Source organism: Perissodus microlepis, chromosome 11 (genome assembly GCF_051167445.1).
Source record: "Perissodus microlepis isolate ML-2025 ecotype Zambia chromosome 11, ASM5116744v1, whole genome shotgun sequence".
Taxonomy (NCBI): domain Eukaryota; kingdom Metazoa; phylum Chordata; class Actinopteri; order Cichliformes; family Cichlidae; genus Perissodus; species Perissodus microlepis.
The window spans coordinates 16,643,125-16,663,404 of NC_140471.1; the positions used below are offsets into that span (position 1 = coordinate 16,643,125).

The window sequence follows — 20,280 nt, forward strand, 5'->3', positions numbered from 1 at the left end:
AAAACTGACACTCCTGCATGCATGCATGCATACCAGTGAATCAACACACACAGATATATTGTTTCTTAAAACCCAGTCACTTTCACACACAGAGGGCAGAGTCAGAGGCACTTGAATGCAAAAAAGAAGAAGAAAAAAAAGGTGAAGACTTCAACACACACATACAAAACAGCACACACAACTACTCCAGCTCTATCAGCACTTGAGACTAGTGAGGCTTCAATTAGTTCTTGATGAATGAGCCCATAAGATGCCGCTCTCTCATTTCCCTTGTTGCCAGATATCCAAGCAATCAGAGAGAAATGAATTCTCATTGTGGCATGACTGAGACGAAGATGACGGTGGTAGGGCGGTGGTAGGGCGGTGGTAGCGGTGGTAGCGGCTTGGGGGAGGAGGGCACTAACATAAATCATTCACCCTCTCCGCTCAGGGCCAGAGCTGAGCTTTGTCACACCAAACCTGACAAGCCTTTGCCGATTTAACATCTTTTGTTTTTGTTTTTTTAGTGCACACTGCACACATCTTGTCGAAGTATTGCACAGAATTGTTGCATTATGCAAGTTTCTAATTGAAATATATTTTTTCAAAATTGTAAGTTTGTTTCTGGTCTAATTGTGTAACGCAAAGGCAATGCATACTCAACTGAGATAAAAGCGTTAAGAGGGTAAATACTGCAAAAAAAATGTGCCTTAGTTTTTAGATGTTGACTGCCAGCAAATGCAGATTTTATATATTTTATTTATAACGTGTGTGAACATGTTTGTTGCAGTAAAGTTAGACTCACCATCATCAATGATGCTGACCACGACTCCATGTCCAGTAACGTTGTTCCTCCAAACCGGCATCAAATTCAGGTCAGTCGCATCAGTGTACTCACCCTGTGCAAACTATACACACACAGACACATATATACACAATATTATTAAAATGTTAGCATCACAAAAAAAACTATAATTTCCTTTTTTCTACTTTTTTCCAAGTCTACTTGGTGGCACGCTGATATCCTCACAGAGCCTTGGTCAGTATATTTACTAGCGGACACAGTAAATATACTGTAACAATGGCATAAATCAGATATCAACTGCTTTCTGTTTTTGTTCACTGCAAAAAACAGTCAGTGTGCAATAGGTTCTTAACACTGCAGGTAAAAAAATAATAGAGACAGTGTTAGATTCTTGTCTACTGCAATCCACTGTGCCGCAGCACATAGGTGTGCCTTGAGAAATGGTCAGGTGTGCCGTGGATGATGATCTGGTTCCACCTGGTTAGTACTCTAAGCGATCGGCGTAACGTGCAGAACAATTACATTCTCTTCCACTAGAGGGCAGTACAACTACCTGCTCTAATTAAATGGGTTGCCAACTGCCATTAAAACAGAAGAAGACGAAGAAGAAATTACATAATAGTCATGCTGTGAGACAATGCAGCACGTAATAGCAACAGATAAATATTTGAAAAGAAAAAGTAGTCAATCTGACCTGGGTCCTGGAGAAAATTCCAACCCAGATGAAGGCCCTAGCATGAGAAGTGGTCAGAAGAAAGCACAAAAGGTATAATGGGGACAAACCGAGCCAATTCTACTATACCTGATGTGCGGGGAAAAATTATCAATATGCTTTTTGTGACATTTTTGTTTGGTGGTGTGCCGTGTGATTTTTCTAATGTGAAATATGTGCCGTGGCTCCAAAAGGTTGGGGAACACTGGTCCTACTGGATGGATGAATGGTCAACACTTCACTGTGCATTATTATTATTACTGTACTGTATATGAATATATTACCCTCTGAATTTGTGCTACATGTGCATTAATGGAAATGTTTACTTCAGTCGCTGGGTTATGTTAACTTATGAGGAAACATGTGCACATACAGCGATACTTTCAGAAACCATATGTACGTTCAAAGTGCCCATAAGAAGCCCGGGGAGTTCATGGACGAGTCACATAGACAGGTCTTTCATCCTTTCACTTCAAACCACACAATCCACCCACACGCACACACACACAAATCCACACACTGCTGTGCAGAAATCCTACCAACGTGAGGCACGAGAACCATCTTGGCAGCTCCCATGAGTCCTAATGGCCCCACACACTACACAGACACATTCCCTTGATAGCTTTAAGTGAAGCTTCAGTCTTGCATGTTCATGCAAACACATTCTCACAGGAGCACAAACCATAAAGGTAGTGCCAAAAGGTAGCGCGCAAGCTGTCTCACCAAAAATGTCAGCAGCTTCCCAAACATCCCCTGCCCACACACACAAAGCCAATCTGATATTCAAAGTGAGTTTTTCAAGAGGCTTCAACTCGGTTGTTGTTATCATGATGAAGAGAGAGAGGGAGAGAACGAGGGGGAGAAGAACACACAATGGAAAAAATGGTTACGAGGTGGTGGCAGTGGGTGGTGGTAGTTGTGGTAGGCAGGACTTGTTTGTGTGTGTCTGTGTGTTTGTGTGTGTGTGCTTTCATATGTGTGTGTTTTGGGGGCTGCATCTGGGGAGCAGCAATGCTTTGTTGTTGTTGTTGTGTGAATAAAGCTGATGAATGGAGGCAGCTAGCAGGCTAACGTCCACCAGAGCACGAGGACCGGCCCAGGGGAAAACGCACACACAACCAAAGGTACACCAAAATAAACACACACACACAAACACACTCACACACACCTTTGTGAACTTGGATATAAGCCCACAGAGAGGCATTTTGAGCACTGATTCACCCCACGCAGTCGTAGAGTGATCACCAACAACATACACACACACACACGTGCAGAATCATGATCATTCTCTGAAGCACTGAAATATACCAATCATGTGTTTCTCTAGTAAATGAACATTCTGGCACACACAAGCACAAATGCACACATGATCAAAGACATATATCTTTGGAGTTTTGGAAAGTTCATGCAACAAGAGAAAACAACAGTGGCACTTTTTCTATGCAGAAGACACACATGTAAACAGAGTGATAACATAACAATCTCTGGCTTCCCTGCCTTTATCGCAGCTGCCCCTCAGCGAAAACACACACACACTCTCTCTCATATAAACACACAGTAGGCACGCTCAAGATGCTGCGTGGATTTCAGAGGCTTTGAATGAGCTCCTCAGGAGGGGCTTGACTCAGTCTAACAAAAAGGGTACAATAGGCTCCACTTGCCTTGTGTGTGTACAGGAGGGTATAGCCCATCAGGTACAGCTTTTAGCGAACATACATGCCCGACTAGCACACACACACACACACAAACATATATTTGTCTGGTCCTGGCAGGCTACCAACCCTGAGCAGATTACTGACCCTCAATCAATATCTACGTCCACCAGAGGCTGATTAAACACAACAGAACGAAAGCAGGAGAGCAGGGCTAGTGAGCAGGAGAGAGAGGGAGGGCCAGACAGAGAGCGCAATGTCCTCAACGTTAAAGACGCCTTTCATTTTTCTTGATTAATGAGTGATTGATAATTATGTTCTATTTCTCAGTTCATGCAATCATTCCATAAAGTTAACGTTAATCCGCTTAGTGTCATACTGCATGCTCCAGCACATGAATCATACTGCACTGCATAAACAATCTTGTCAATAACCTTCTTAAATCGAGAGAGGTGACTATTTGCAACAAAATCGTGCTTATAAGAAAAGAAACCGTCAGATTTTTTTTCCCCTCACTAGTGCTTCATATGCCCCCATCATCTCTCCTGACTTCCTCTGTTTCTGTCTCCACCTCCCTCCACCCCCATCCTGACTTTCACCCCTTCATCTTGCCCTGAGAGCTGAGGTGTCAATCATTCTGTTGCCGGTTGCTCTGGTGAATCTCTGACCCCGCCCCTCCTCCTCCTCGCGCTGCCAGATTACGCCCTCGTATGTCAGTCAAGAACGTCTGCCCTGACGATTGGACGAGCCCTGGTTGCCCTGTATTAGTAATAAACCAGACACTAATACAGGCAGTTGAATTGTTGACTACACTTTGGTAAGAGTAAGAGAATTATTAAGACCTATCAAGGAATTTATAAAGCATAAGTTACATAATATAACCAGTTGTGTAAATGCAAACATAATCTAAAGAAAAAAAACAGGGACAGGGTTTCTCAATAAGCAGCTTTCCTATTCAGCTGTTTCCTGAGCTTTAATATACTTTTTGGTATCAACCGAATGTGTCAGGAGAGGTACTCAAGGCTGTTAAGCGCATACGTTTCTGAAATAAACTGAAACTTGTGTGCTTAAACACATTTTTAAAAAATTAATAACAGCTTACGAAGAGTCATAGACATAACTGTGACAATATAATGACCAGTGTTGGTTTTTTTCCCCTCAGAAAAGATTCATTCAACAAACATTTCTAAAGACAGTTCCAGAACTTTGTGTCTTAAAGTTACAGTGTCTAAAATTTTCAATGCTAGATGTCAGTAGACTGCAGATATCAATTAACTGAGGTCTGCTTTCTCACCCCTCCCAATTCAAGTACATAAGCCTAGCTACTTTGGCTGCTGTAGGAAAAACATGTTTTAGTCAGGTCAGAAAGATCAAAAACATGAAATTTAGACTGTACCCCATAACAACCATGGCCAGCCGGCATGTTTCTGCTATGTTTGAACCAGATTCGCTCTGGACTTTTTCCCCATGTGTTAAAGGCTGCCAGTCCACTGTTTACCTCAGCTGTCAATGCTGGGCGAGAAACCTCCACCTTTATTTACTCCAGGAGTGGGGGAACTCCAGGCCTCAAGGGCCGGTGTAATGCAGGTTTTAGACGTGTCCTTGATCCAACACAGCTGATTTAAATGGCTAAATGCCCTCCTCAACATGTCTTGAAGTTCTCCAGAGGCCTGGTAATGAACTAATCATTTGATTCAGGTGTGTTGAGCCAGGGTGATATCTAAAACCTGCAGGACACTGGCACTTGAGGCCTGGAGCTCCCCACCCCTGATTTACTTTGTAAGGGGCTGTAAAACTTTGTGAACGGACTCTAATATGCGGCTCACTGAGTCAGAGAAGCTCACTTCTAAATGATGACAGCCATACTGAGGTGCGTTATTGAACATATGCTGAGCAGTCGGTAAGCGCTACTGTTTTTCACGCTGTTAGCTACTCTTAGCCTCTTAGCCTGCTGTTAACACAAGAAATATTGTTGGACTCTGACACTTAGCAAATTAGCTCTCATACTATGTAAGAATGTAATCAAATCAGCAGGAATGTGGGATTCTCTTGAACCCTAACATTAGCTGGTGTAATGTGAGCTTATAAACAGCTGTTGTTGTTGTTTAGCCGGCTCTTGTCTGGTGTACAAAGACAGAAAGGTCATCTAATGTAGCTGACAATAACTAACTGCAACAATATTGGGAATAAATAAGTATATTTATGCACATTTCGATATGTTAGAGGCTAAAATACAGTTTCGGAGACGAGGCTTGAGATAAGGAGGAAGAGGATGACATCATGCAAACTCTAAAATTAACTTGAAATTCTGATTTAGATGCTAATCTGTGAATTTTGACTACTTGAAATATTTTATAATAAAAGGCTGTAGATGTAGCTATTAAAAAATTTGTACGTTATTAAAAAAAATAAGATATTTTATTAAAAAATATGCCTTTTTATACCCAAGCATCCTGTCACTTTGCTCCTTTTGGTCTTCTCAAACATAGTGTACAAGTATCGTCCAAACAGGATGAACAAGACTCTGCAGAATGGATGAGCATGTCTTGTTGTTGCAGCCCAGTTGTGTGTCAGTGTTGCTCCAAGCCTCATCAATCCCTGACATCTGTCTCAGTTCAACATGGACAACCCCCTTCACCTCCTCTTTCGCTCGCTCTTTCCTCCTCCACAATCCCCCCCATCTCTCTATCGTCCGTCTCACTCTCCAGTCACACATGAAAGCCTGCCTGACTTATGCCTGTCAGAGGAACATCCTTCAACATGAAGATGAGAAAAGTCGGGGTGGGGCTTCCAGATAAGACCAATGAACACATACAAATACACACTACTACACATACACTTACACATAAATACACCCACCAGTTCCCACTGCATGGGCCAGAGAGGGTCATTGAAGGTGAGGGACTGGTCACTCTTATTCTCTTCGGGCTGCTTGTCAGTTTCAGACTCTTTCCTGTGGGGACCTGCAAGCACACACAAATATCATGTATAAACGTGTGCATGTAGTCTTTCTTTCCTTGTGAACTCTGACTTCAGGACATCCCTGGTTCCCAACCAATGGCGCAAGGCCTCCCAGATCTCCTTTTTCTCCGCTGAGGTGGAATTCTACTGGCAGATTACCATATCATTAGCATATTATTAGCATCTCATTGCTGCAGAACAGCTTGGCTCGCTGTCTGCAGAAGAGCCATCAGCCCATCAAGGCCTGCACCTTTCCTTCCCTACATTTAATGTTACACCGACTGCCACTCGTTTTCACCCATGCACAACCCTCTCTCTCAGTGCTCTTTACCATCTTCTCGCTATCAGTTTGTTTGATAATTTCTTGAACTGCCAAATTAATTGATATCACACTAGCCTTTTCTGGAAGTGACAGTAATGAAACATCCCACACAAGTATAAATATATCTCAAGTATTAGGATTAATACGAGATCATTTGGTTCCAAACCAATTTTAATTTTCTTGCACGACTCTCTCCAGTGTAGCATTGCTATGAAACAAATAATAATTACAGTTGCTTTACCTTAATAGACTCTGATTAGGAATTGTGTTTTACCGCATGTAAAACACAAATTTAAAATCTGCCTCTGGACACATGACCCAGTATGCAGAGTGTTGTCAGTAAAGCTAACATATAACAGTGGAGAACCACAAGTATAGTATTGTTAGAGAGATTCTTCCAAGTCTTTCTGTTAAAAAAATACTTTTTTTCATATAAAGTAATGTGAATGTAGTTGAATACCACAATTAAAGACAATTAACAATGTATATTTTTACAGAACAATACAGTCTTGTTTTTGCTGGACCTTTGGGAGACGAATGTGTCCCATTCTCGTTGTTCAACAGTCCTGGGTCTCCTTTGTCATATTTATCATTTCATTGTGCATCAAATGTTTTCAACTGATGAAAGACCTGGACTGCAGACAGGCCAATTCAGTACCCGGACTCTTCTAATATGAAGCCATACAATAGATGCATGATTTAGTTGAGCATTTCTGGTTGAAATATATGCAGCATTCCATAAAAAGATGTTTGTATGGGACTCTATGTCACTTAAAATCTGTATATATATTTCCAGTGCTGATGCTTCCTTTCCAGATGTGCAAGCTGCCTTTTCCATAGGCAATAAAGTACCCCCATGCCACCAGAGATGCTGGCTTTTCAACTGAGCACTGACAACAAGCCAGATGGTCCAATTCCTCTTAAGTCCTGAGGATGTGGCATCTATGCTTTCCAAAAAGAATTCCATACTTCGATTTGTCTGACAGAACAGTTTTTATTTTATTTTAAATGAGCTTTGGTCCAGAGACGACAGCAGTGTTTCTGGATTATGTTCAAATATGACTTCTTCTCAGCATGATAAAGCTTTAACCCGCACTTGTGGATGGCACAACAAACTCTGTTCATAGACAGTTATTTCTGGAAGTATTCGTGAGCTCGTGCAGGGTTTTTTCATGTCAGTCATGCCTGTTTTTAAATGTAGTGTTGCCTGAGGACCAGAACAACACAGACATTCATTACTGATTTTCAGAAATGGGGTTGTATTTTTATTAAACGTTAATAAAATACGAAATTTGAATTCATCATGACAAATTTTCTTGATCACTTTGCTTTACTGTTTAACTTCAAGTATAGACACGTGTTTAAGTAAATATGCAAGGACAGTATAGGACAAATACATGAATGTAAATCAAATTAAAGAAATGTTAAAAAATAATTTTTACATACATTCTCTGGGATTTTAGATCACTTTAGGAAGTAAAATGATTAAACTGTGTAAAATAAAACTGCTTAAGGTTGCCTTGTCCCTTGCAGATGGTGTGGTATGATTCTCTGATTTTATTGTTAATATTATATACTGTAAATAATGAGATATTCAAAGTCTTAGCAATTTTACATTGAGTAACATTATTTTGAAGTTGTTTCACAATTTCTAGACACATTTGTTTTGCAGACTGAAGAACCTCTTCCCATCTTTACCTCTGAGAAACGCTGCCTCTCTAAGATGGTCTTTTTATATAGCTATATTTATATAGCTAGCAATCACCCACTGATGCTCTTATGGCAGTTTTTCAGCTCAGGTCAGTATCTATTCATCTTCAGGGATGATATGGTTGAGTACAAATTCACTGAATTCAGAGTATATGAGGACATGCGTTCATATAGTCTGAATTCAGAGCGTTATAACACTAAAATAGCGGTATACTGGAAGCCAAACAGCTGACAGCATTATAGTGCCAGGCTTTTAAATGACACAGTACTGGATTTAACATAGACTACATATTTTATATATATATATATACTACTGCCATCAAATCCAGCTGCCCACATAACGGTGAATACCTGCAAATTAAATAGAATATTATCCCCCAAAATATTTTCTCCACCATCTATGCTCAGATCTATGTGGACTGAAGAGGTTGTACACCGGTTGTGTATACTTATAGAAGACAAATATGAACCTCTTCTTCAGCGCACGATGCAGCTGGAACATGACCAGAGGATCCGGACATTCTTTAAGGTTTAAATTTTCATTATACAGTCATTTGAAAAAATAATTACATCCCACTGAAACAGCAGGCTTTTTGGACGTATTTGGACAAGCGAACATTTGATCCACTTTGAAACGGTGCCCACAGATAAGGAGATAATCAAAAGAAAAATATCAAAAGATGCAATTTTCTTCTGTGAAAAGAGTATGCCCACCCTTCGCTTCAGAAGCTAGTATGTCGACCTTTTAGCAGAAAAATAAAATAAAATCTTGTAGGCGTTTTGCTCAATTACCCACCAGTCTTTGACAACGGCTTGCTAAAATTTTTTGACCCTTCTTCCATGCAAAATTCCTTCCGTTGCGAGATGTTTGAGTGCTTTCTTAAATGTACTGCCAGTTTCAAATCCCACAACATCTCGATGGGATTTTTCCTGGGGTTTTTTTCCAATAAAAATTGTTTTTTCTTTTCAAACAATGTCTTGGTGGAATTGCTTGTTTAGGATAATCCTGCTGAGAGGTCCACTTCCAGTTCACCTTTCAGACAAATAACCATATATTATCTTTCAGCTCTTTGATATGATGCTGAATTCATGGCCGAATCACTGACCCCAAGTTGTGCAAGAAAACCACACCAAAGCATGACATTTCCACACAGTTCATATGAGTTTCTTCTCCTCAAAAGCCACCTTTGGTCTGATCCAAACATGTCAACTTTTGTTGTGGCCAAACAACTACTTTTGATTTGTCTGTCCAGTGGACATTATTCCAAAAGCCCTGGTCTTTACCTTTACAGTCACTGGCAAACTGTGCTGTGCACTATTAAACATTGTGAGGCCAAATTAGTATAATCTCTTTCTGACAATACAAATATACATTTTCCCAACAACATTTGCCAGTTATGGGCAGATTCTGTCATGAGACTTCTTTTAGCAGCGCAGCTCCTGTGATGAATCTGCTGGGGTAGCCGGTCCCAAAAAATTCAAATTGGCAGTCATTTGAATCTTTCTCAGTTATAGATGAAGTTCTACTTTTTCTGCTTCTTCTGGCTGCTCCCTTGAGTGGTTGTCACAGCAGATAATCTTTCTCCACCTCACCCTATCGCTAGCGTCCTCCAATGTCACACCAGCCCCCACATGTCCTGCTTCACTACATCCTTCCTGCACACGTACAGACCATCTCAACTTTGCCGCTCTAACTTTATCTCTAAAATGCTCGACCTGAGGTGTCTTTCTGATGTACTCATCGTAATCTTGTTACTCCTAACAAAAACCTTGGTATCTTCAGATCTGCCACCTCCACCTCGGCCTCCTGTCTGTTCGTCAAAGCAGGTCTTTGCAATTTCTCTTCAGATCTTGATGGTTCACCACACTTCGATAACAATTGGAACACCAGACGCTGGATGTGAGAGGTTGAAATAACACATGGTTCCACCTGTCTCTCCCCAAGGAGGCTCTAATCATTGGCACCTAATCAGGAACACCTGATTCTAACATTATCAGTCTGACAGTGTTGGTAATATTGGGATACACTTCCTCTCTTTCATGCTTCTGATTTGTTCTTATTGATTTATTTCTTAACAAATATTTGACAGTGGCTCCATAGTGTAGTGGCTTACACATTTGCCTAATTAGCGAAAGATCCCAAGTTTGTTTCTGTGAAGGGACACAAATCCCTTTGGGGTTTTGTCAGGAAGGGAATGTTGTGTAGAAATCTCCTTTACTGACAAATCTGTTGTCAGTAAAGGAGCAGTTGAATATAGCTATATTTTATAATGACATCTAATATGTAACAACACAACTTCTTATCTTTTAGTCTTCAAATGATTTGTGTTTGCTTGTCCAAATATGTCAAACAGGTTATCTGCAGGTTAAATATATCACGTGTAGTAAGGTCCATATTTTTGAGACATTTTGCTTCTGGACACCAATACAGTGGATTTAAATCAAACAGTCAAGATGTGACTGAAGCTTTAATTGTACTGTATTAAATGTTTAGGAATTACACACATTTTTGCATGTAGAGCCAGTAGAGACTCAAAGGTTATTGGACAATTAACTGATACATGTTTCATGATTAGGCCTGTTCCCTTCTTATTCCATGGCAACTTAAGCTGACAAATGATCTGAAGTTGATTCCAGTAGTTCAATGTCCATTTCGTAACTGTTCACTAGAACTCTCAATATGAAGTTATGAAGAAATGTCAGTGCAAGTTAACGGCGCCATCCTGAGACTGGAATATCAAAATAAACCTCTCAGAGAGATAGCAAAACTTATGGAGTAGCTAAAACAACAATTTGGTAAACATTCTTCATAAAAAGAAGAAAAAAAAACGACCGGCTCAGCAATACCAAAAGGCCTGAAAGACAACTAAAGTGTAAAATAAGTGAGATATTCCCATGATTAAGATAAACACCTTCACAACACCCAACCTAGTCAAGAACACTGTCAAGGAGGCAGCAGTATCATTGTTCAAGCCTACAATCAAGATATACCTTAATGAATGGTAATACAGAGAATTTACAACAAAGTGCAAACCACTGGTTACACTCAAGAACATAAAGGCCAGATTAGACTTTGTCAGAAAACCTCTAATAAACTGTTCTGACAAATAGGCTTGAGGAAGAGAAACCAAGATTAACTTGTGTCAGAATGATGGGAAGAGGAAAGTATAGAAGAGGAGAGAAACAGTAAGAAACAGTTTTGTGATCCAAAGCATACCACACCATCTGTCAAACATGCCCATACCATATATATGGTTACTGAAGGCAAAACTCGAGGCTTTCTTTCTGTCTTTCTTTTTTTTCTGACCATCTTTTACATTTTTCCACTATGAATTGTTAACAAAGGAAACCCTGATTACTTTCCTAGTTTCAAATGCTGTATAGAAAATTTATTGTACCAAATCATAAATTCAGTTTACTATTACCATTTTTATTCTGTGCTTGAATAGAGTTTAGGATGCCATAATGAGCCTTTTCCACCCTGCCAAGTAACATGCTTGTTACTTGGCAGGGTGGAATACTCGTATTTGAGATATTTAATACTGGCACACTTTAATGAACATTGGCAGCTCGAATTCAAAAATACTTGCAAAAACATTGTACTTGAAAAGTTCACATCGGCCAAAGAGTGCATTCTCTTTCTTTATTTCTTTATTCTTTATGTACATAAACACACAGCTGCGATGTTGATCCACCGTATCATGGCTTTTTTATCTCTGTTGTACATTTTCTATCATTTGTCAGAGCGGAAGCTAAGCGGGCTGTGAGGATGGTAATACACAAGAACAGACAAGAAAGACTGAGAGCACTGCAGCAGGACGTGAGCCAGCACATTCTTCTGCAAACACAGCCACCAATTCCCATCACACACACAAGCTCGTTTTAATATCTTAGTGAGGACATCTCATTGACATAATGCTTTCACTAGCCGCTTACCCAAACCCTAACCATCAAAAGTGAATTCCTAACCCCCAGCCTAATCCTAAACCTAACCTAATTGTAACCCTAACCCTAACACATTTTGAGCCTCAAAACTTGTGAGAATGGGCATTTTGTCCCCATAAGTGACCACTGGTCCCCACTAGTATAGTAGCATGCCAGTTTTCTGTCCTCACAAAGATGTCTAAACATGCACACACACACACACAGACACACACACACAGTCATCAGTGGTTTACTGTTGTAAAGCTTACAGTGATCTATTCAAACACAGTAAAACACCTGCAAAAGACACATAGATATTTAATATACCTATGATCAAAAGTACTACTAAACTGTACTACTAAAATTGTTTGTAATTCTGTCTCCCTCTCTCTCTCTCCCCTATTCACACACATATATACTGGAATTACTAAAATGTGTAATATCTATATCTATCTATCTATCTATCTATCTATCTATCTATCTATCTATCTATCTATCTATCTATATATATATATATATATATATATATATATATATATATATATATATATATATATATATATATATATATATATATATATATATATATATATATATATATATATATATATATATATATAGGCAGGGCATACATGGAACGCCATATCCAAATGGTCGGCATAGTATACAGAAACATCTGTGCCGAATACGGCCTGGAAGTCCCGAGGTCAAAATGGGAGACGCCCCCTAGGGTGGTGGAGAATGACCGAGCTAAGATCCTGTGGGACTTCCAGATACAGACGGACAAAATGGTGGTGGCTAACCAACCGGACATAGTGGTGGTAGACAAACAGAAGAAGACGGCCGTAGTGATCGATGTAGCAACATCAGAAAGAAGGAACACAAGAAGCTTGAGAAATACCAAGGGCTCAGAGAAGAGCTCGAGAAAATGTGGAGGGTGAAGGTAACTGTGGTAATCGGAGCACTAGATGCAGTGACTCCCAAACTAGGCAAGTGGCTCCAGCAGATCCCGGGAACAACATCGGAGATCTGTCCACAAGAGTGCAGTCCTAAGAACAGCTAAGATACTGCGCAGGACCCTCAAACTCCCAGGCCTCTGGTAGAGGACCCGAGCCAGTATGTGGCCATTTTACACCATTAAATATTTATTATCCTTATTTTTGTTTCTGTTGTTTTTATGCCTGAGCTTTGAAACTAGTTGTGGGTTCTTGTTTTTGTGCTTTTTTGGGTTTTCTTTTTCTTATAACAGATGTTTCCTGCTTGGTTTCTTTATGTTGCTATTATCAGGTTTTAGTTTCGGAATCTAGTTCCTGTTTGTGGTTTTGTTTATATGTAATTCCTTGAGTTTCAATCTCTGTGTTAAGTGTTCCTGTTTAATTTTGGTCATCTTTTGTGTTTTGTGTTTAATTTAACTTCTGTTGTCTCATCAGCTCTGATTGTAGCTGTGTTGCCTTTGGTTTCCACTCTACCCTGAGTGGTTGTATTTAACCCCTCTGTTTGCATCTATTCTTTGTTGTGCTGTATTGTTGTTGTCCCTGTGTGCTGTCTGCCAGCTGATGGATTTTGTTGACTTTTTGGACTTTGCTATCAGCCTAAATAAAGGTTTGCTTTTTGTTTACATCCATCTACATGTACAGCCTGCCTTTGGGTCATCACTTCTGGAAAACATGACAATAGATAATTAAACTTAAAAACTGTGGCTCAGTAAAGTATCAGCGCAATAATGTTTTCTTTTGGCATGTCTCTTTCTGTCTTCTTTCTCATTTTGCTAAACATTAGACTCAATCATTCGATTGCTGCATTTCACTTCAGTGCGGCATACTCATTTTTTATGTACTCTCTGAGGACCTGTAACTGAGAAAACCTTCTTAGTATGAAGGTAAAATTTGGCAGACTTTTATGAATTCATTGCACCCAACTTAGCTGATTCAGAGAGACTCAGGTACTCACTCATGTTTCGTGGAATAATAAGCATGTATTTTGAAAAAATTGAATACATACTACTTTACCCACTCTGACTTTATTTTTGTGATATCTGCACAAATCCAGCATTGTATTTTCAAGCCAAAATCCTGCAAACACACACAAAATTGTTTTTTTGCTAAATACGAATGCTGCAGCTGTTAAATTACCTAACATATTGCATTAGCTACTTTTCCCATTACCCATTTTTACAGGTAAAAATGTCTCAAAAGACAATGAAGAAGTTCAAAAAAGGAATAAATAAACATGTAAAGGCTTAATGCCACTTTTACTACATTTTCAGCTGATATCCATCCACTGATGTCTGCAGACTGAACATTACCTTAGGCCAGATAACCCACCATGATTGGTCTCACTAGCTTAGGCTACATTAGTTTTGCCTCATAACAAGGAAACAAAGCCAGGAGTCTCATTCCTTCTTGTCTTCTTTCTCTTCTCACCCTCTGGGTTTGTGTGCATATGAGCATTAAAACAGAAGCTGCATAGGTGCAGCTTCTGTTTTAGCCAATGAAAATCCAGGTTAAAGCTCAATCATGCAAAAAAGAAATCATATGTGAACATGGTCCAGAAACCATTATCTCTGGGCCAGAAAACTGTCCTGTGGTCAGACAAATCAAAATCTGAAATTCTTTTTGTAAAACACGAACACTGCATCCTCTGGACTAAAGAGGAAAGGGAGCATCTGGTTTGTTATCAGCGCTCAGTTTAAAAGCCTTCATCTCTGATGGTATGGGGGTACATCAGTGCCTATGGAATTGGCAGCTTGCACATCTGGAAAGCCTGGATCAGTGCAGGTTATGCATTCCCAACCAGATGACATCTTTTTTCGTCGAAGGCCTTGCATATTTAAGCAAAAAAACAAAACAACCCCCCCCCCCCCCCCCCCCCCCCCCCACACACACACACACACAGTGCATCTATTACAACAGCATGGCTGCATAGTACAAAAGCTGAGCGTTGAACTGACCCGCCTGCAGTTGAGATCTTTAAGCAACTGAGAACATTTAGATCATCATGAAATGAAAAATATGCCAAAGGAGAGCCAGGACTGCTGAGCAGGGAGAATCTGATACCAGACAAGAATGGAACAACAAGAGGGGATGCTAATGTTAAACATGGCCCTGTCCCAATTTTATTGAGATGTGTCACTGCCCAGCAATTTCAAAATGATGATATGAATGATTTATATTTTTCTTAAAATGCTACATTCTTTAAATTAAAACAATATGTTGTATTTTGAATGAAAAATTGGTGTATGAGAGCTGCAAGTCATTGCATTCTACTGTATTTATTTATATTTCACACCATGTGCCAACTTTTCTGAAATTGAGCCTGATGAAGCCAACTGGCTATTGAAAGCCAAACTAAGAAATACTTTAACTGCAGTTGTTTATTTATGTTTTACGGCCTTTTTATAGTTTTATTTGAAAGGGTACAGCGAAGAACGACAGGAAAGCAGAGGGGGAGAGAGAGGGGAGAAGCAAAGAGCCATGGGTCGAATTCAAACCCGGGCCGGCTGCTCTCAGCCATGGTCGCCTGCTCATCCCAGCGAGCTAAACCAGTCCCGCCTTCAGTTGTTTATTTAGTAATGGGCATTTCATGGCAGAGGGACTTGAACCAAAGTTTTCTGTGAAAATCACAGAAATTCAGCAAAAACTAATAACTCAGCACAGTGAAAAACAAAGCATTAGTCAGGGAACAGTATTAGTCAAACTTGCCATTGGTAGTGCCATGGTCCAGTCTTGTCACAGGAACTCGTTTGTCTCTGTAATGGCAGTGCTGTCTCTGCACCCAGTGAACCTGGAAAGCACACAACGAAAAGAATCAGAGCTCACCTGTAAACTGGAACTATTAGTTTGTAATCTTCTCACTGATAAATGAAGGTAACTGAGTATTTTCACGTCTGTGTTCTCCACTTTTCTTATACAGGCATTTCAATTTATTTCACTCTTAGTGGGTGTATTGCGGGGGAATCTGAAGAAGTAAATGTCAAGTTTGAAGTGGTTTGAATATTTGAGCTAGTTCAACTTCTTTTTTGGCAAATTTCCTGCCTCTGGGAAACACTGCAGTGAAACACACAAATAACGTACCTGCAAACACCTAACGTTTATCTACATGTCGCCAACTGCTTGTTCACAGGAAATCATTGGAAGTCCAGACATTTGGAATAAAATGATACAGAAGAAGATGCTGTGTCCTGATTTAAACTCCATGAATGGAAGCAACCCATCACATATTGGGCTGTAAGGCATATTTTAAATGGGCACTTTACTTCTTCTTTACAATGATTTGGAAATATGAAGAAAAAAAAAATCACTTCACCTTAACAAATCACCTTTGACTCATCCCAAAGACGCTCATGCACTACAGCTCTAATAATCGTCTGTCTCAATTTCGCTTTCGCAATTTAACTTTTTTTCTTGTTCTAGTTTTACGAGGATAAAAGCAAGACAGTGAGAGGCACCGAACAAATAAAATATTTTGTCCTATTCTGCTTCACACTACTTTGAAATAGAGGGGGGAAAATCCATAGCACGGGGAGAGCTGGGCATCTTTATGGAGGAGAGTAAAAGGTTTCCTCTTCATTAGTTCAAAGAGTACTCGCTTACTCTCTCCTTTGCCGTTCCATTGTCCTGGGTTAAAAGCAACAAAAACACCCCCGCCTCACCTACACCTCTGTCCTCCACAACACGCATGTGCACGCAATCGCGCGCACACACGATTTCTTTCATAGGCCGCTGCTCGCAGCTTTGATCTGATAAGAGGCTGGTCCTTGTGAAGGTGGGTGAAGTAAATCAAACAGCAGATCACAGACACGCATACGCGCACGCACATATCACTGTCAGGCCACTATTGTCCTCTTACACTTAAATCAGAGTGGAAGAGGTTGAAAATAAATACTACTGAGAGGCGGCGGCAGTCTTTTATGTTCCTAAAAGCCTGCTTGGTTTATTCCCTCTTCACCATCTTCAATTATACTCAATTAACAAAAGCTAGGAGCTGGTCTAACCTTCCCAAAGAAGACAGCTGTTAAAGCTAAGAACTCGTCATACGTGATGTGAAACAGAGGAGAACTCAGGCAGAGAGAAGATGTGATGTGCACAAATCTGCAAATGTAATCAAATGGGTGTTTATTTTAGGTGCAGCGTATTGATTTATGCTAATTTAAGATGATTTAAAGCATAATAAGCTAAGTGTAACAAACACTTGGATTTGTTAGCACATTTAGGCAATTCCTATTTAGCAAGAGAAACATTGTTTCTAATTTATGTGTGAGCTGTACTATTGCTTTGTTTTGTTTTGTTTGTTATGAATACAAAAACATGTACCAAATTCAGAGTGCAGCTCCAAACTAGCATTTTACTTAGGATATACTGTGTAGCACAACAGTACACTTGGTACATATGTATTCCTCTGGATAATCAGAATAACAGAACTGATAGTTCACCTTTCATGCGTATTCATTCAGGACATTCACATAAATGTCATCATGCTAATGCAAAACAGACACGAGCAGTTTCCCAATACAGCATGAGCCAGCCACTGGGGTCCACTGAGACTTTATCGTTGGCATGCAATGGACAGCATCAGTGAGCAATGGACAGCATCAGTGAGCACAAGCTTGCAGCTGCCTTTCACTGAGTTTTTATTTGCACGTTGCAAAGCACTTCTAAAAAACATAGTTATCTCTGCAAAGGAGGTTATGTTTCTGGTAGCATTTGCATGTGTGTCATCATTTTGTCTTTGTAGTTTTTAACAGGTTTTGAGTGAATTCTGCTAAAACGTTGTAGCGGTTTAGAGTGGGGTCGTGTTAACAATCCATTCAAAGTTTGCTTACGTCAACTTAACGATTTATTGGGTGAAAATTGACACAAATCCTTAGGAACTATCATTCTTAGTGTGGTACATATTGTCAACACATAGAAAGTACTGTATAAAGATTTAAAATATTATGTCACATTTGACCTCTGATTAACAAACTGATCTGAAGGTCAAAGTAACAGCGCGATTTAAAACTATGTATCTTATTGCCATTATTTGTATTGACAGTTTGTACTGTCATATAGGGAATGAACTATGACATACGGGGAATCTAAATTTCACCTCTAAGCTCTACGTCAAGGTCAAACTTTCAGAAAATGTATTTTATCTTTAAAAATCTTATGTGTGGTTTAAAAATATCACATTATAGTTTGCATCCAAATATCATGTCACATTTGACCTCTGACCTCAACTTTACATTTGACTTTTGTCTTATTTCAAACTAACACCAAAATGTGTTATTTTGATTGCAAACAAACTTCTTAAAGTGCATTGAAAAAGAACAATGTAAACTAAATTAATATGTACAGAATACAATACTATTATTATTAAAAGTAAATACTGTAGAGTGAGCTGCCATGGTGGAGGTTTGCACTCTCTGAGTTCTTCTTGTTTTATTATATTTCTGTTTTAACTTATATTCCATTATATACAATATGATTGTTGCATTTTGAACTGCCAGATCCTAAGGGCTTTCTAAATACACTGGTTAAAGAAACAGGAATATTTTCAGATGCATCTCAAACATCAGGTCAAATTAAACTGGGAGTAGTATTGGTAGGCTATTGAAGATATAACCATTTTCAGCTGGCTAAGCAGTTAAACAGCAGAGCGGTGTGTGGCAATAGTTCCCAGAAACTTTTAGAGAAAAGTATTTCCAAAGTCACTCTATTTACATTGGTTTCCAAAAGTGAAACCAATGACAACGGGATGGATGAAAAATTTCCGTGGAGGCGCATAAACTCGCTGGCAAATAGTGAGTGTGTGCACGCATGTGTGAGGGTGTGTGCGTGTATGTCCCAATAGCCTTGTTAAACCCCTTCAGCCTCTCCTCTCGGGGAGCAGCCAGGACATGGTGATCAATACACATGATAGGGAGCTAATCGCTCTCTGTCAAACCAAGCCCTGCCATCTACTAATGGCACACGCTCACTTGGGAATGCGTGTGTGTGGGTGTGTGTGTGTGTGTGTGCGTGCGTGTGTGTGTGTGTGTGTGTGTGTGTAGGCCTTAATGGCAGATTGAGACTCTTCAGGGAGTGTTGCTCAAGGTTAGGCTCAGGGGACGAGGGGCAATTGACCATACTGTCTGTGACACTGACCCCTCTACTGTCAGCACATCCATCATCCAACTGTGACACATGGGCAGCACACACACACACACACACACACACACACACACACACAACAAAACAAAATGCACACAATTTCCAAAAACACATGCCACATATACCTGCACTGAAAAATGACATCGTAAGTTTGTGCAACATCAATTATCAAAGCTGCTGACACTTTGCCCTTCACAATAAAAGCATCACTAAATAGGAAAAGAGATATACAAAAGGAATATGGTATGAGATCAATGGAAAATAAAAATAAAGAAAAAAACTGAAAAACAAGTTTGGAAAAATCATTTTTAAACAGTGAGTGGGGTAAAAGAGACAGAGAGAGAGAGCAGTGGAGTACTTGCTTGATTGAACAGCTGAGACAGAACTGACAGAGGCACAATGTGAATGTGTGGAAGAGGAGGGGAAGAAAGACAGCGAGATGGAAGGAGTAAAACTGTGCATGAATGTGTGTTTAAAGACATCCCATGAAGAGTGTGAGTGTGCGTGTGAGAGTGTGTGTGTGTGTGTGCATGCACGTGTGTGTTTGTTTGTGTGCAAAAATGGCTCTATAGAACTGAAATGAATGAACAAGGAAGGTGCTGACGAAACGCAGAAAGAAAACTGTGGGTGTTAGAGAGAGAGAGTGAGTGTGTGTGTCTGTGCAATACTCCCATGTCTCTATATGAATGAGTGGATGCGGTGGATGGCAGGCAGCTGCAGCAGTGTGATAGCCGAGCCGAGCTGCACAGATATCAGCGCTGACATTTTGGGCTTCACTACCCACCCACGGCCCCACGGGAAACTGATGGCAATAGCAGCAGCAGTGGCCGCATCACCCCACCGTCGCTGCCTCCGCTGCAGCCCCAACCCCTCCCTGAGCTTGTCAATCTCAAAGCTTTGCTTCCTGACGCACTGTCGGCCTTAGCCTGGCTCGGGTTGGACCCATTATGCCACACAGCAGTGAGCACACCGCATGAACCACCGTCACCAGACCCCGCAATGCACTGCTGATTCCTATCTAGTCCTCAACCCTCCCACCACACTCACCAAGTCTGCCTCTTCATTCAATCTCATCTCTAGCTGCC

General features: G+C 40.2%; 1 protein-coding gene across 4 annotated transcripts in view; it reads right to left on the reverse strand.

Annotated features, from left to right (window-relative positions):
* LOC146377457 (PC3-like endoprotease variant B) overlaps positions 1–20,280 on the reverse strand; it is a 209,219-nt gene that overhangs the window by 156,022 nt on the left and 32,917 nt on the right. For 3 of the 4 annotated variants that reach the window (XM_084942699.1, XM_084942698.1, XM_084942700.1), the window contains exons 4-6: positions 15,767–15,848; positions 6,008–6,111; positions 785–887 (exon numbers count right to left, since the gene is read on the reverse strand). In XM_084942699.1, the coding sequence (XP_084798825.1) occupies positions 785–887; positions 6,008–6,111; positions 15,767–15,848 (289 nt within the window). Of the gene's footprint in view, positions 1–784; positions 888–5,991; positions 6,112–15,766; positions 15,849–20,280 lie in introns of all 4 variants that reach the window. The other variant, XM_084942701.1, reaches the window with a different exon arrangement.